This window comes from Pygocentrus nattereri, chromosome 2 (genome assembly GCF_015220715.1).
Source record: "Pygocentrus nattereri isolate fPygNat1 chromosome 2, fPygNat1.pri, whole genome shotgun sequence".
NCBI classification, from domain to species: Eukaryota; Metazoa; Chordata; class Actinopteri; order Characiformes; family Serrasalmidae; genus Pygocentrus; species Pygocentrus nattereri.
Window position 1 is genome coordinate 23,779,952 of NC_051212.1, and position 16,237 is coordinate 23,796,188.

Genomic DNA, 16,237 nt, shown 5'->3' on the forward strand with positions numbered 1-16,237 from the left:
TACTCAGTCATAGCCCTTTCCTCTCCCTCTGCCCACCTCCGCCTTTACAGCCGCTTGTTGCTCGCTCTCTCTACCTCTCTCTCATGTTTGTCTTAAGATTGATGTCTCCCTCACTCTGGTATAAAGCTGTTTAAAAATGCATGTGCTGACCAGGCCGCCTCTCTGCCTCCATGACACACGCTGCTGCTAAAGAAGAAAGGAAGTCCGGAAAAATAAACACCTAGACTTATGGAGGGGCTTACAAAGAGATTCACAGGTCATGATATCAGAAAGATACAAAGAAAGAGGGAGAGAGAGGGAGAGAGTGAGGGAGTGGAGAGAGGGGAGAGAGGGAGAGAGAGGGAGAGAGGGAGAGAGTGAGGGAGCGGAGAGGGAGAGAGAGAGCGAGAGAGAGAGAGAGAGAGAGAGAGAGAGAGAGAGAGAGAGAGAGAGAGAGAGAGAGAGAGAGAGAGAGAGAGAGAGCGGAGAGAGCGGAGAGAGCGGAGAGAGCGGAGAGAGCGGAGAGAGAGAGAGCGGAGAGAGGGAGAGAGGGAGAGAGAGAGAGAGAGAGAGAGAAAGAGAGGGTGGTGCAAGACAGAAAGAGAGAAAGGGTGGGGTGAGAGAGAGAGAGAGGGTGGGGAGAAAGAGAGAGAGAGAGAGAGAGAGAGAGCAGAGAGAGAGGATGTGGAGAGAGAGAGAGAAAGAGAGAGGGTGGTGCAAGACAGAAAGAGAGAAAGGGTGGGGTGAAACAGAGAGAGAGAGGGCAGGGAGAAAGAGAGAGAGAGCAAGCAGAGAGAGAGAGAGAGAGGGAGAGGGAGGGAGAGAGAGAGGGAGCGGAGAGGGGAGAGAGAGGAGAGAGAGAGAGAGAGAGCGGAGAGAGGGAGAGAGCGGAGAGAGGGACAGAGAGGCAGAGAGAGGCAGAGAGAGGCAGAGAGAGGCAGAGAGAGAGAGAGAGCGGAAAGATAGAGAGAGGCGGAGAGAGGGGGAGAGAGGGGGAGAGAGAGAGGGAGAGAGGGAGAGAGGGAGAGAGGGAGAGAGGGAGAGAGAGAGAGGGAGAGCGGAGAGATAGAGAGAGAGGGAGAGAGGGGGAGAGAGAGGGAAACACCTTAATTGTAATCAGTAAACACTGGAGACAGATCACACAGAAATCAGCCCAAATACAGCAAAAAACATCTCCTTACAAATTCACCACAAAGCCCCGCCCTGCCCCCCCAAATTTACCATGGAGTCATTTCATTACGAGACCTCTCACCATCAGGATAGGGTCAGTCCCTCCACACCCCTTAATCCTGTTTTTCCTCATGCAACTCATCGCCAACTTTGCTTTGAGTCTTGCTAGAGAGATAAGGTTCTCGCTTGTATGTGCCCAGGTATACTGTTTTTGTTGGTCATTTAGAAACCTCCAAATATCACAGAGTTTGTGTGTGTTGATCAGCTGGACTAGCCATCTACGCGAAGCAGTGTGCAGTTCTAAGTGATTCCTATCTGCACTGGACTCTGCAGTTAAAATCACCGGCTAAAACTAAATCATCACTGCTGCAGCCACCCAGCGTTTCACACAGAACATCTAAAAACAGCATCCTGTCCACCCCCACTGCGGGTGCATACACACACAGAAAGACAAAGGCGCAATGTTCAGAAATGGCACGAACTTTTAAAATTCTACCTGCCATTATGTCCTCAACTTCACCCGACTAAGGATCCCAGCTTTTAGCGAAGAGCAGTGCCACACCTCCACTTACAGAGCTTCTGTGACTGAGAAAGGCCCTCCCGTCATATTCCCTCACCCAGTCTACAGCGTTCTGCTCATCACTGTGTGTTTCTTGGACAAACATCACATCAATATGTTTAAGTCTAAGCAGCTCAAACAGTTGCGCTCTCTTATTAGCATCTCTGGCCCCATTGATATTTAATGTCGCCACCCTGAACTCATCCATGTTAAAAGGAGAGTATAAAGACAACACAGCCAGCACTCCACACCACAGAAACCTGAGGGGATGTTCACGCCATCTCACTGCTGTCATCAGTGAGCTGATAGTGGCCAAACTAAACCATCTTCTTTAAGCAGAATATCTCCTGGTCGGTAAACCCCTCCTCCCCCGAGTTGTTCCGCAGATACTGTACTGACTGTACAAACCCGACGCGGTCAGGGAAGTGGTCTTCCACCCGCACCCCTTTAGCATGTTTCGTGCTCTTTTCCTGGAACCGCAAGTCTGTGAACACGATGAGATGTTGGAGTCAGACGTGTCGTTCTCAGCGTTGTCTGTTCCAGCGGCCGTGGCATCGCCCAGCTGTCCTGCGGCGCCTACAGCTTTCTTTATACTGCGGGTCTGATACTGACTGTGATTTTTTCCTTTTAGTGACTGGGGTTTTAAACACGGGGCGTGTGGGGTCATCGAGCATGGTCTGGTGGCCATCTAACACGAAATCAACTACATTAGTAACAGCGTCTACCAGTGGGTCAGTACCGTGTTGGTGTCTATCATTCAGCTCTTCCTTCTGCACTCACTCTGCCCAGCGTCCTCGTCCACAGTCACACTGCACCCTGCCCCATCGCTCTCCTTACCTCTGCTGTCGAGTTCGCTTCCCGCAGCTCCAGGCCTGCTTTCAGGCCCTGTCTCCTCCACTCCTTCCCCGTCCCGGTCTCCTCCATCCTCAGCGCTCGCCGCGCCTCTAACCTCGGTGCGCGGAGCGGGGCCGGGTAGCCTCTCCAGGCAAGACTGGATAAGATGCCCATCTCCTCCACAGCCAAAACATTTCATACTCTCCGTGGTGACAAATACAGTGTAATCGAAGTTATCGATTCTAAATTTAAAAGAAGCATTCAGTTCATCTGCGTTGTCTTTCAGGATCATGAAAACATGCCGCCTAAAAGACACGACATGCTTCAGCAGCGGAGATTTGCAGCCGAGGGGGACTTTCTTAATCGGGGACATAATCTGTCCGAACCGGGATAACTGCATCGTCTCTGATAAATGGTGGGATGTTAGACGAAGTGACTCTTTTGGAGGGGGTGATGAGTGGAAGAACACTAGTAAACTGACCATCCAAGATTATACCGCGGTTAACAATGTCAGTGACCTTATCGACATCATTCAGAAACAGAACTATTGAACCGTTCGTTCTAGACGCTGACAGGATGCTGTCGTGGCCCACAGCTTCACCCACCGTGAGACTGCACTCTTCCACGATGACATTAGTACCCACGGCGATTTTAATACCATGTCGCCGACTTAACTGCTCAAACACCGCTCTCTCCCGGGCCGCCATGGCGTCCAGCGCAGGCCGCCGGCCGCCGACCCCCACTAACCTCCTAAACCACCCATACACCAGATTGTACTGTCACACACTAAAATGAAACCAGTAAGCAAAAGGCGATAGGAAAGTAATAGAAGAGAGTGGGCAAACACACTCAAACCAGTCTGTTCGTGCTCTCATACTCACAGCCGCTCCACTCACTGAGAGAGAGAGAAGGTGGGGAGTGAGAGAGAGGCAGAGAGAGAGAGAGAGAGAGAGCGCGAGAGAGAGAGGCAGAGAGTGTGTGTGCGAGAGTGAGAGAGAGAGAGAGAGAGAAGGTGGGGAGCGAGAGAGCGGCAGAGAGAGAGAGAGATGCAGAGGCAGAAAGACAGAAAGAGGGTGGGGGGAGAGAGAGAGAGAGGTAGAGGTTGAGGTAGAGGTAGAGAGAGAGAGTGAGAGAGAGAGAGAGAGAAAGAGAAGGTGGGGAGAGAGGGGGGAGAGAGAGAGACAGAGAGAGAGAGAGAGAGAGAGAGAGAGAGAGAGAGAGAGAGAGAGAGAGAGAGAGAGAGAGGGTTGAGAGAGAGAGAGAGGGGAGGGAGAGAGAGACAAGGGGGAGAGAGAGAGGGTTGAGAGAGAGAGAGATGCAGAGGCAGAAAGACAGAAAGAGGGTGGGAGGAGAGAGAGAGGTAGAGGTAGGGGTTGAGGTAGAGAGACAGAGTAAGAGAGAGAGAGAGAAAGAGAAGGTGGGGAGAGAGGGTTGAGAGAGAGAGACGGGAGGGAGAGAGGGGGAGAGAGAGAGAGGGGAGGGAGAGAGAGAGAGAGAGAGAGAGAGAGAGAGAGACAAGGGGGAGAGAGAGAGGGTTGAGAGAGAGAGAGAGATGCAGAGGCAGAAAGACAGAAAGAGGGTGGGGGGAGAGAGAGAGAGGTAGAGGTTGAGGTAGAGGTAGAGAGAGAGAGTGAGAGAGAGAAAAGAGAGAGAGAAAGAGAAGGTGGGGAGAGAGGGGGGAGAGGGGGGAGAGAGAGAGAGAGAGGGGGGAGAGAGAGAGAGAGAGGGTTGAGAGAGGGTTGAGAGAGAGAGAGAGAGAGAGAGAGAGAGAGAGAGAGAGAGAGAGAGAGAGGGTAAGGGGGAGAGAGAGAGACAGAGAGACAGAGAGACAGACAGACACACGAAGAGAGAGAGACAGAGGCAGAGAGACAGAGCGAGGGTGGGGACAGACAGAGAGAGAGGGGGTGGGGGGAGAGAGAGAGGGTGAGAAGAGAGAGGCAGAGAGAGAGAGGCAGAGAGAGAGGGGGGGCGAGACAGAGAGAGAGAGAGAGAGAGTAAGGGGGGAGAGAGATAGAGGGTAAGGGGGAGAGAGAGAGAGAGACAGAGGCAGAGAGACAGAGAGGGAGACAGGGACAGAGAGACAGAGCGAGGGTGGGGACAGACAGAGAGAGAGAGAGGGTGGGGGGAGAGAGAGAGAGGGTGGGGGAGAGAAAGAGAGGGGGGAGGAGAGAGAGAGAGAGAGAGAGAGAGAGAGAGAGAGAGAGAGAGAGAGAGAGAGAGAGAGACGGGTGGGGCAAGACATAGAGAGAGAGAGAGCGGAAAGAGAGAGAGGGTGGGAAGAGAGAGAGAAAGGGAAAGGGGGACAGATTGAGAAAGAGGAGAAGAGGACAGAAATGGACAGAGAGAGGTACAGAAGCAGAAAAGGAGAGAAAGAGAGAGACAGTTCAAGCATAGAAGGAGAGAGACAGAGGGACAGTTGGAGAAGTAGAGAAGGGGAGAGAGGAGAGACACAATGAAAGAGAAAGTTAAAGAAGAGAGAGAGAGCGAGCATTTATACCTAATACACCAATTCACAGCACCTTAAATTAGATCTTTGGAAATACAAGCTGCCTCTTGTATTGTGTAAACACTTGTTTGGACCAACAGAAATGGTCCAATATTAAAACAGAATCTTGTCTAATTACCATAAAGATCAAAACTTGTGTTACATAAATTATTTTTCCCCTCATATATGTGCACATGCCTGCACACACACACACACACACATGCAGTCAGCAGAAACCCACTGTCTATTTTGCTTCCAAAAGATGGACATAAAAATAAATATTTTTTATTATTATATTTTCTGAAACATGATTTATTATTTGTTGAAAGGTTGCTTATAACGTCTATTATTTAACTTTTTAACATCTTTAAGTCAAGGCAAAGAGCAGGTTAACAGGCGACTGTTAGCAATCTTATCCATTTTCTCACACAAAGGCTGAAAACGCAGAAAAAAAAGACTATCATTCTAATAAATCTCTTCACAAGACAAACAGTCCATTTCACCCCATATTAGTCTGTACCTTGCTCTCTACTGTTCATGGATGAGGTCCAAGATGGAGACGAAGTTTTTGTTTTAATTGAAACATGTCACATGCCCTGCCACCACTACTTACCTACCTGTACAACACATATAAACATATAAACAATCACTGAGACCTATGTAACCATAACCAAAAATAGTGCATTCATCCAGGACTTTTAATGCACCTGCTCAAAATTATGCCATCATCAGCCATCATAGTCATCCTCATCCTCAACACTACCAGTGATGTGCTTTCAGCCGGTGTGAAGGCAACACCAAACAGTAATGATGAGGAGAGCAAAGATTCAATTAAACCACACAAAACCCAGGCTAGAGTAAAACAACCAACAGACAGTTCTGTTCTGGTAACAGAGCGAGTGAGAGAAGAGCAAGAGCGAGAGCGAGAGTGAGAGAGGTTAAGAATGAAGACGCTTCTGACTGTGTATATTATGTAAAAATACACACGGATATATTTAGTTTTGATATTATCACTAGTAAGAATTAAAACAGCTTCTACAGCTTCTAATCATAATTCATGCCAAAAAGTGATGTGAATTTAACTAAAAGAGTGAGACTCCATTGACTCCATGATTTCCATTACTCCACACCTCAGATGAGGCGTGAGTGAGGACGACCTTCAGAAGACCTTGAATTTATGAGAGGAAGTGCAGGGAGGGAGGCCTACCTCCTCTGAAAGAGGAAGAGGTGAAGGAAAAAGAGAAGAGAAAAGGGGAGAAAGGGGTGTGGTAGGGGTGTAAAACTACATCAGGGCATAAGCCTGCAAATGTTTTAGTTCAGCTGCATGGAGTCTGGAATGTACAGTGGACTATAATAATACAGAATAGATGTTTCTCTTTAGGAGGGCTTCAATTAAAAACAGCTCTTTTTAAAGCTTCATAGGTTTTAAAAGGTTTTACTTTCAAATGTAAAACTCCAAAACCCACAGTGAGTGAGGATGAGAGCGAGATAGAGGGGGGGAAAAATAAATAAATAAATAACTTCACCTTCTTTTTCTGCTCGAAACACAAACGTTCTTTGTGAAGTGACCACCTCCAGCTTGTTGTCTCCTACAGATCGCACCAGCCTCACAGCTGAGAGAGGAACCAGACCTTTCGAGTACATCTCCTACAGACAGACACAGAGAGAGAGAGACAGACATTCATTTACACTGATACGTGCAGCACATGCTCTTATCCAGAACGACTCACCGTGTTTTGAAAATTATGGTACAGAGAGAAGTGAGTACAGAGTTAGGAGTCTTGCCCATGCACTCATATATAGTGCTTGTCCAGGAGGGCAAATCAAATCCCAGTCTGCTGCTTGTTACCCACTACACCCCATCAACCACTCAAACACCCACTCACACAAATACACACTACTGCTATAGCTGAAGCTTCTACTTCACAGCAGCCCCCTCCCCCAGAAACCTGCTAAAAGAGTGACACAGTGAGGCCACACACACACTTGCTCTGTAGGTATTTGTGTGTGTTTGTGCATGTATGTATAGACGTAGATGAACACACACACACACGTATGGAGCAGGTCTGAATGCTAATACGATTCCCCAGCCTGTAAACCAACCTCTCACATATTTATAGCATGGTGATTCAGAGGGATGGGGGGGGCAGGGTCTGCTTGCTCAGGGAGAGGGTGTTTGCTCTCTTTTTCATCGTCTCTCTTTCTCTGTAAGCTTCAAACTAGCAGAAGAGCAAAAGCCACTATCAGCGCACTCTGAGGCCTGACCACAGCCTCAGATCTAAACATGTGGTTAGTCTCTCGACAATAGCAGCATTGCCCTTCTTCCACTCCAACATCAACCATGCCACAGAAAATCTCCAACCTCCAAGACAGCTAAATTTCATCTCCACAACAAATACACAGGAGCATATTTTAATCTTGAGAGAGAGAGAGAGAGAGAGAGAGAGAGAGAGAGAGAGAGACTGTAGGGACAGGATACACAGTGATAAGAAAAACTGAGAAAGAAAACGATGGAGGGAGAGAGACAGAGAGAGAGAAAGAGAAAGCATGTGTGCCAGGTGGAGAAAAAATATGGGGTAGAAAGGATAGAAAAAGAGAAAGAGAGAGAGAGGAGGAGTGGGTGGGGGAGTGGGTGAGTGAGTGAGTGGGTGAGTGGGTGAGACAATATACGTGTCAGAGAGAAAGAATTAGATAAAGGGGGAACCGAGTGGGTGAGAGTGAAAAAGCGAGAGAGAAAGAGAGGGAATAGACAGATGGAGGGAGAAAGAGACAGAGAGAAAGCATTTATGCCAGGTGTAAAATAAATATATGGGAGAAGAGAGGATGGAGAGAGATGGTGGGAACAGACTGGGATGGATAAGAAGGACTGAGTTTAGAAACAAAAAGGGAAAGAAAAAGAGCACCATAGATATGGGAGGGAGAGAGAGAGCGAGAGCGAGAGAGAGCGAGCGAGAGTGGGGGGGGTGCACGGGACGACGACATCATTTGTCCATTTCATCTGCTTCTTAATTATAATGATGACCTTGCACTATTTCTAGAACATTCTGTCCAGAAATAGTGGAGAAGATTGAGTAAGGGACTCCCTCCTTAGTGAGCACATAAGGGAAATAAAAGAACAATGGGAGAGGCACGGACAGTGAAGAAATATGAGAGAGAGAGAGAGAGAGAGAGAGAGAGAGAGAGAGAGAGAGAGAGAGAGAGAAAGAAAAAGAGAGAGAGAGGGAGAGAGACAGAGAGAGGGAATATAACCAAGGGAGAGAGAATATAACCGAGAGAGAGAGAGAGGGAGAGAGGGAGAGAGACAGAGACAGAGACAGAGACAGAGAGAGAGAGAGAGAGAGGGGAAGGTGGCGGGCAATCGAGTGCATGAGGCAGACAGAGAGAGAAACAGAGCGATGAAAAAAAGAAGGGTCAGGGAGAGAGCCATCTTCTCAAATTAAGGCATGATGTTAACAATGGCGGCTACAGCTAACCCTAATTATGGTGCGGGGCGGCCATCGCCTTTCTGTGGGATTTCGCTCGCTCTCCAATTTAGCAGTTCTCCCGTTGCTACGGCGATAGGGCCACGAACTTAGCAGCATTCTAATGAGTCTCTCTCCATCTAAATTTGGACAGAGGAGAGGAACAGAGGAGAGAGGGATGGGTGAAAAGGGATGCGCGAGTGCGTCTTCGGAAGCTAAGTGCTGATAATTAGGCGCTATCTGGGTTAGCGTTAATTACACGTTTTAATTATTATTTTTGAGGTCAGAGGGATGACATGGAAATTGTGTGTGTGTGTGTGTGTGTGTGTGTGTGTGTGTGTGTGTGTGTGTGTATATATATATATGTGTGTGTGTGTATAAAAACACCAAAGCAGCCATTATGAGTTCAGAGATGTTTTAGGTCGTGGTGTATGCTAGTGGAAATGGCACTTAAACCCCCCCCCCCCCCCCCCCCCCTTAAAAGCATACTTTAATAAACCCTGGATTTTTTGGTCTTTTCTCCTTAATGAAACATTTCATCAGTAGCCAACACATCTGATGAAAAACAAACACTATGAGCTACACTATATATAATAAGCTATAACATCTGCTATACTTACAACACCAGACACTACTTTCATATCACTGTTGTCAGAAGAAAACCTCATATCTCCAAAATCACAACTTCTACTTTTAATGTAAATCAGTGGAACCAGACATTTTCCCACCCAATCATTTTGGGCCATTTCTTCATTCTTCAAATTGTGCCAACTTAAAAACAACAAAAATGGAGAGGTTTTCTTCCGACAGCAACGACATGTTTAATTTCCAGCCAACATGGCCATTAAGTTCAAATTATTCAGGAGATATTTCAGAGAATAGATATGATAATCGACTTGCACAGGAAAGTCAAAGGAAAACAAATGAAGAAAAATCTCCAAAATAGGAGTGCAAAAATTATTTTAAAAATGTTATAGAGAATAGAGAAGCTGGGACTCCTAACAAGCCTGCAAGACCTAGTAGACCACCAAAACTGCCAGCATAAGATAAATGGTATTTAAAGCTGGCATCTTTAAGAGAGAGGAGAAAATGAAGCTCCACTCTTACTTCAGATCTGAAAAAATTAACAAGTGTTCCTGTCCATCCTTCCACTGTGAGGAGGTAACTGTGTAGTCATCAAGATGCTGCTACAGAAAAAAAAAAACTAAAAAAATAAAAAGAAAAACATTTGTAAATCAGATAAGGAAGCTGCTGGTGTTCTCAGAACAACAGACTGACCACCCCATAGTCCAGACCTCAACATCGCTGAAGGTGTTTGAGATCACTCGGATTATAAGAAGCTGAAAATGCAACCAACTTCTGAGACAGACTTCTAAAATTATGATCCAAACCATAAGGCATCTACAGACTCCAACCCCTAAAAGTGCACACGGTTTGTGTAGGCTCCTTTAGAACCTCAGAGTGAGCAGTGCCTGTGACATCTGACATACAACAGAAGATTCTCACAGAAGTCTCGGGTACACAGATCAACCACATACACGGCGTGCGTGTGCACTAGCCTGATCTGTATTCTGTATGTTAGCACACTATAAATAAACCTGAAACATACACGACAGGAAGATGCCACAATATGGAGCGGAAAGGCCTGACTCAGAAGCACGTCTAAATTCACAGAGAAATTATATTCTGTAGTTCTGTAGTTTGTGCTGGTGCAGAGAGCCTAATTTTTCACTGATCCAAGACCAATTTCCTCATTTATTTCATAATGGTTAAGATTAGGATTAGTGTAGCTGGACCTACATTAGACTAATTATGCAGCTTCCACATGGCGTGCTATAGTGCCTTTAACCTCCCTCCACACTGCCTCTGCTGTGGAGCCATGGGGACACCAGCTGGACTTGAGGGGGTACTACAGGCAAAACAGTAGGGGGGGGGTCCATTTGGATCATCTTTACAGCTCCAAGTTACATTCTGCTTGGCATCATTATGAGCAATAATTTCAAAATGTTGCCAGGAGCAAGCCTGACAGAGCCATCACAGGTTGCGCATACATCCTGCAGCGAACACGAAGACGGTTCCTCTACTCAGTAACATCTGCAGGGACTCTACTCCATTTTTAAAATCAAATTCAAATGTTTTTAATACCTTTAAGAACTCAACAAAGGAAAATAATACAATTTCCACCATACAGCAATACACACAAACACAAATGTGGCATGTAATAATATCTTTACGTAATATGTTGACCAAACATTGATGCAGTGCTTAAGAGTAATTTTGGGACGCCTGCTATAATTTATATCAGAATCAGAATCAGAATCCTTTATTGATCCCAGAGGCAAATTGCAGTTGTTACAGTTGCAACCATTTATGTAAAAGAATAAACACTTTAATAATTTAAAACAAAGATAAAGAGAAAAAAAACAAAGATAGAGAAATTTCAATTCAATTTCAAATATATTTAAATTATTCATTACTTTTCAAGCTACCATTATCATTTATTCTTTTGTATCCATCAGGAAAGACATATTTACGTTTATATTTTGTCCCTGTTTTTGAATGATAGCATGAAGTGTTCTAGGTAGAGAGTACATGACTTTGTGATTTGCATTATGATTTAAGTGATGGACGTGGTGTCCCAAGACTGCTTTCGGGCACTGTACATGCTTGAGATACAGCATGACATGTAGCAACTTGGTAGTCTTCTTCTCTATTACCTTATCCAACTCCACTAACTGCTCGTTTCCTTGCGTGGTCTTTTCAGTGCGCTTGTCTGTTCAGTTCAACCTTCCTCTAGCCCTTCATTATTGCTCAATACCCAACAACCACTGTGGGCTAGATATTTTTGGCTTGAAGATTTTTCCAACGTAGTTTATAGTAACATTAAGTTCATGGTTATGCACACATACATAGTTTAGTAGTATACATAATGATTCAACCTCCTCATTGGTTATGAAGATAAATTAAAACTTTTTTAGACATTTAAATTTGTTAAATCTATTTCATGACTTTATAAGACTTTAAGGACCTGCAAGAACCCTGATCTACAGCCAAGACATTACAGCGTGTGCTTAAAGGAAACAGCATTAAGGGGACAACACAGCGAGTGAGTGAAGTATTCAAGAGGGATTTGGGGTGGCTACTTAGGCCAGTGGGGAAAAGCTTTGCCTTAATTCAGAGCCTGACTGAGAACTAATCTCTATCTCCAGCCCTTTCTCACCTTCAATCTACTGACAGGTGACATTCTAAAACCCTGATTTAAAAACACACACACACACACACACACACACACACACACATCCCTCCAAAAGTACTGTCAAAGTGTCCCTGGAGTCCCCCTGGTGTTAGGGACTGAGATAAGGTTGATGAAACTGGGGGTAAACTCCACAGGGAGTGAGCTACTTGGGCCCTCGGGGCCCTAAACAGAGTGAGAGTATGTGCCTGCCCTTTCTCCCACGCCTTCACGAGCCTTCTATGTCTGATGACATCACGAGGTGCTGTCAGGGTGCGTGGCGATTAGGACCGACTGTCTATGTCTGGTAAGTTTCGTCAGATTACCCTTGGAGAATAAGAAGAGAAGCAGGACCAATGAGGGGCAAAAAAAAAAAGAGCATACAGATAAAATGACAAAGGAGGATATAGGATAGAAGCATAAGAACAGAGCTGAAATATTAGAAGTTTCTTATGACCATCACTTTTAAAAGTTATTATGTTAATTTCATTAGTATCAAGTAATCATTTTAGGGCTGTCACAATTACTCAGTTAAAACTGATTCAAATGTACGTTCAATATGCATCAGCTTAGCAATTAGTTTGCAATGTAAATAATCTGTGCATTGCGGAGTAATGAAGATCACATCAGCAGGATCTCATTAATCTACATATGTTTGTAATTACAAATTCTTTTGTACAACACAAATGACAAAACTGTATTTGATATGACTGCCAGTGTTCATGAGCTACCATTGTGATGGCTGCGGTAACTTTGTTAAAATGTTCATGAGCCAACAGCAGGACAAACGAGAATTAAAAGCCTGGAATTTGAATGAATTTATATAACTGCAGGGTATGGGACAATCTGAGTAGGAGAAACGAAGAGGGAAAAGGTGCTGCGACAGCCGTCATCGCAGAGCTGAGGGGCTGATACTGACGAGAGCAGGGCTAGATTTGAAAGCACCATTTACTTAAAAAGAGAGAACATAAATGTTCAGCAGTGGGTCAGTATCCTCTGCCATGTGCTATGATGCGGTGAACAACTGGACTTTCAGGCTGGTCATATTTGCAAGTCATCTCTGGTTTTTAGGGCAGATCAAGAACACACCGAGTTACTTTAACTATGCTTGGTACTGTTGTTCTTGAACAATGGAAATGCAACTTTGGCAGCACGACATCAAGCACGAACACGAAAATCCAAGAATACATACTGAGAAACCGCTCTAGACTCTGCATAAAGGTAGATTTCCAGGGCCAGCGTTGCTGCAACTATTAACATTTTTTTTTTCTCTTATACAGTTGCTAACTTTCATAACCGTATATTTATGTCACAACAAACAGAATGTGAATTGGGTGCATTTTTATCAGCTGACTGAAGGAATTGTGTTTAAGCAAAAATAAAGCATAACACTTATTTACACTGCATGGTCTTATAAAAACAGTAAAAAATTCTAACTTCTGATCTTTGCTACAACATGCTTAGAGGGCAGCAGTGAGTATGGTTTGTTTATTTGAGCTCAAGCTGTCCCCAAGTATTGATAGCTAAAAAGCATGCTAGCCAAATCAGCCCGTTTGTAGTTTAATAGATGTAATGTGTACAGTACAGTGTAATGGCACAGTAGTTTGAAAAACCTGAACAGCCTAACAACCTCTTTTGACCTAAGTGACCCTCACCCAAAATGCTTTGCAGCTGCAGAACCACCCACCCACACACACACACTTAATGCAGCTGTGTGTGTCCATGTCCCAATAAATAAAAGGCCCCAGGGCTGAGAAAAGGAGGGAGAGACAAAGCTGCTCTATAATTAGCAACTGATTAACGAGCCTACATCACATGGAGTTCACGTCATCGATTGTGATGTAGGCCCTCGCTGCCACAGCAAAACATAAAAGTGCTAACACACGAAGGGCATGACACGGACGCCTATATACACTTTATCTAAACACACACCCACACTACTAACAAACAAGACGCTGACACACCAAGAGGAAAAAAAACATTTTTGCAAACAGATGTAAACAGATTGGCAGTAGAGAGAGTGTCCAATTAAATAACAACAATTACAAAGACATTCAAGCAGTTTTATGTTTGCAATTTGGAAGGAGACAGAAAAAGGGAGAAAGTGAAAAAGTTTCGAGCCAGAGCTTAGAGAGATACAATGTTGCTGAGTTGCAATGTTCTTTACTCCCTTTGCTTCCTCTTCTTTCTTTTCTCCTCTGCTAAGCATAACACCAACCCTGCTTCTTCTTAAAAAGAGAGAGGGCGAAAGAGAGGGAGAGAGCGAGAGAAATAAGGTGACGCAGAGTGATGGTGCAGTGAAAAAGGGATGGAGTGAGGGATGCTGAGGGAAGCAGGAAGCAGTTCCGCTGATGACCCTCATTTACTGGAGCTAAAGAGGGCTAAAGCAGCGTAACAGGTCAGTCCAGACAGGTGCTCAGCCTAGCATGGAGTAATGTCACCTTTTCCCACCACCCCCCTCCATCTCTTTTTTTTCTACCAGAGAAAAAGTGGTGCTCTTTTCCTCCCATCAGTGTCACCTTCATCCTCTACTTCCTTCGCTAACTGACATATACCAGGGCTGCTTTGTCCTCACAGAATGAGCCAATATCTAAAAGCACTGAAAAGGATGGATGGGCAGTTGCGTACGTGAACTTCCTGCTCTGCAAAAAGCATGCAAGTCATCACAGAGGATATTCAGGCCTTTTAGAGCCTTTGAAACTGCCTCATGTTCTAATTTAAAAGGCTGAAGGGAAGTGCTAGCTCCTAGTCACTGTCTTTAGGGTCTTGTTGGAGATCAGAAAGAGCGAAACATTGTTAAGAACCATGGAGGGGAAAGAGGGTATTAGTGTCCCCACTCACGTCACCCAGTCCTAAACCACACTGAAGCAGGAACTACACTCATTCACAGAAGCCGAATGAGAAGTATTACAGGAGAGTGTGGGCGTGCATAAAATTAGGCACCGGAAAGAAAGAGATGGGTAAGTGCTTGAGGCTGATTTTTATTCACTGACCTTGTCGTTGTTATAGTAAGTAAGATTCTCTCCATCAAATTTGACCCATCTTCTCTGAAAGACACAGTTTCTGAAAGTGAAAAATGGAGTTGCTGTTACATCGAGTTTAAACTCTTCACAAAAATTCACAATGACTCAGCATCTTCATCTTGTTAGCCAGAACTGAACTGACACTGTTGACTAATCGATCGTTTACACATCTATTAATAGACACAGGACAACCATGAGCAATTAATGCTTAGTTGATTTTCCAAATGAAAATAAGGAAACAAAAACTTAAATAGAACAACTTCCTGCAAATTTTAGTCTACACATTCTATTTGTTTGCACTTAAAAAAATTAAGCATAAAATGTATATAAATGTGCCATAACTTTTGCACAGGCCACATTTCATGTTTTATTATCTTTCCCAAAATGCTACATTCAGTAAATAAACAGTGATTGTGTACTAAAGTGTGTAGACGTATGTTCACTGTATTTTTACTTAGAAAAATCAACAAAAACATGTAATCTGACCAGGGGCACTAAAACCTTTGCATACAACTATAATCAAGGATTATATTCATGAGAACATCCTATTCAATAAAACTCCCCCTAATGCCACAATGGTAGAAGTACATTGGGGTCACTCCGTGTTAAGCCACCCTGGGCTTTTCCAGAAATGTCATAATTTACATGTATTTAAATAAATAAATAAATAAATAATCTGCGATTATAAAAAATAAAGCTGTGCTTAAATTAGTATTTTGTTATTTTAAAAAAGCTTGCCCCATCCAGTTCTAAACTGCATCTTAAGTATTGAGATTAACTGTTTCGAATGACTGAAGTGAGAATACATTTTTTCTGGGTGAAAATACAACAAATATAATGTTTAATATAATTAATAGTCCATAACAGGTTAATTTATTAGATTACGTGTTATTTCATCTGTGAAATGTAGTTGTTGTGATTTTTTATTACTCCTAGCAAATATATGACATTTTCTGCATGTAATATTCAAAGTTAGAAGGTAATGATCTTATTTCCTTCAAAGATTTTCTTGAATAAGAACAGCTATGTATGATGAGAACATACAATTTAAATTTTCAATCCGATGTGGAAAACATGACTGACTGACTGACTGCATTGGTGCATGACGTGACCGGACATGTCCTAGGTGAGTGGGTGTGGAATGACTTGCTATATGCAAAAACAAAACAATGAAAACAAGCTACATCAGGCTTCTTTTAGAACAGTGCACAGTGTTCAGGAAGCAGGAGTTCATTAACGTTATCAGTGCAAACTTATCACATGTCTGTGATCTTGTGATAAATGGTGAGAATATTATGATACTGAATTGTGGAATATCAAGAGGAGCATGCTGGGAAATGCAGTTAGTTTTACATCCTCTCATAACAGCTAATGAAACTAAAATATCACCTGTAGATGATAATTACAGGGGCTGTAGGTTCCTGGCATAACAGCACATCACTAACCACATATGTTTCAGGCGGGTATGAGTAAACCTTGGACAGTGTCTCTGTA

General features: G+C 44.1%; 1 protein-coding gene across 3 annotated transcripts in view; it reads right to left on the minus strand.

The window, feature by feature from the left end:
• zmp:0000000660 (arf-GAP with Rho-GAP domain, ANK repeat and PH domain-containing protein 2) overlaps positions 1-16,237 on the minus strand; it is a 118,109-nt gene that overhangs the window by 86,171 nt on the left and 15,701 nt on the right. For all 3 annotated transcript variants that reach the window (XM_017699634.2, XM_017699633.2, XM_017699635.2), the window contains 2 exons: positions 14,714-14,783; positions 6,554-6,674 (listed from right to left, as the gene is read on the minus strand). In XM_017699634.2, the coding sequence (XP_017555123.1) occupies positions 6,554-6,674; positions 14,714-14,783 (191 nt within the window). The remainder of the gene's footprint in view (positions 1-6,553; positions 6,675-14,713; positions 14,784-16,237) is intronic.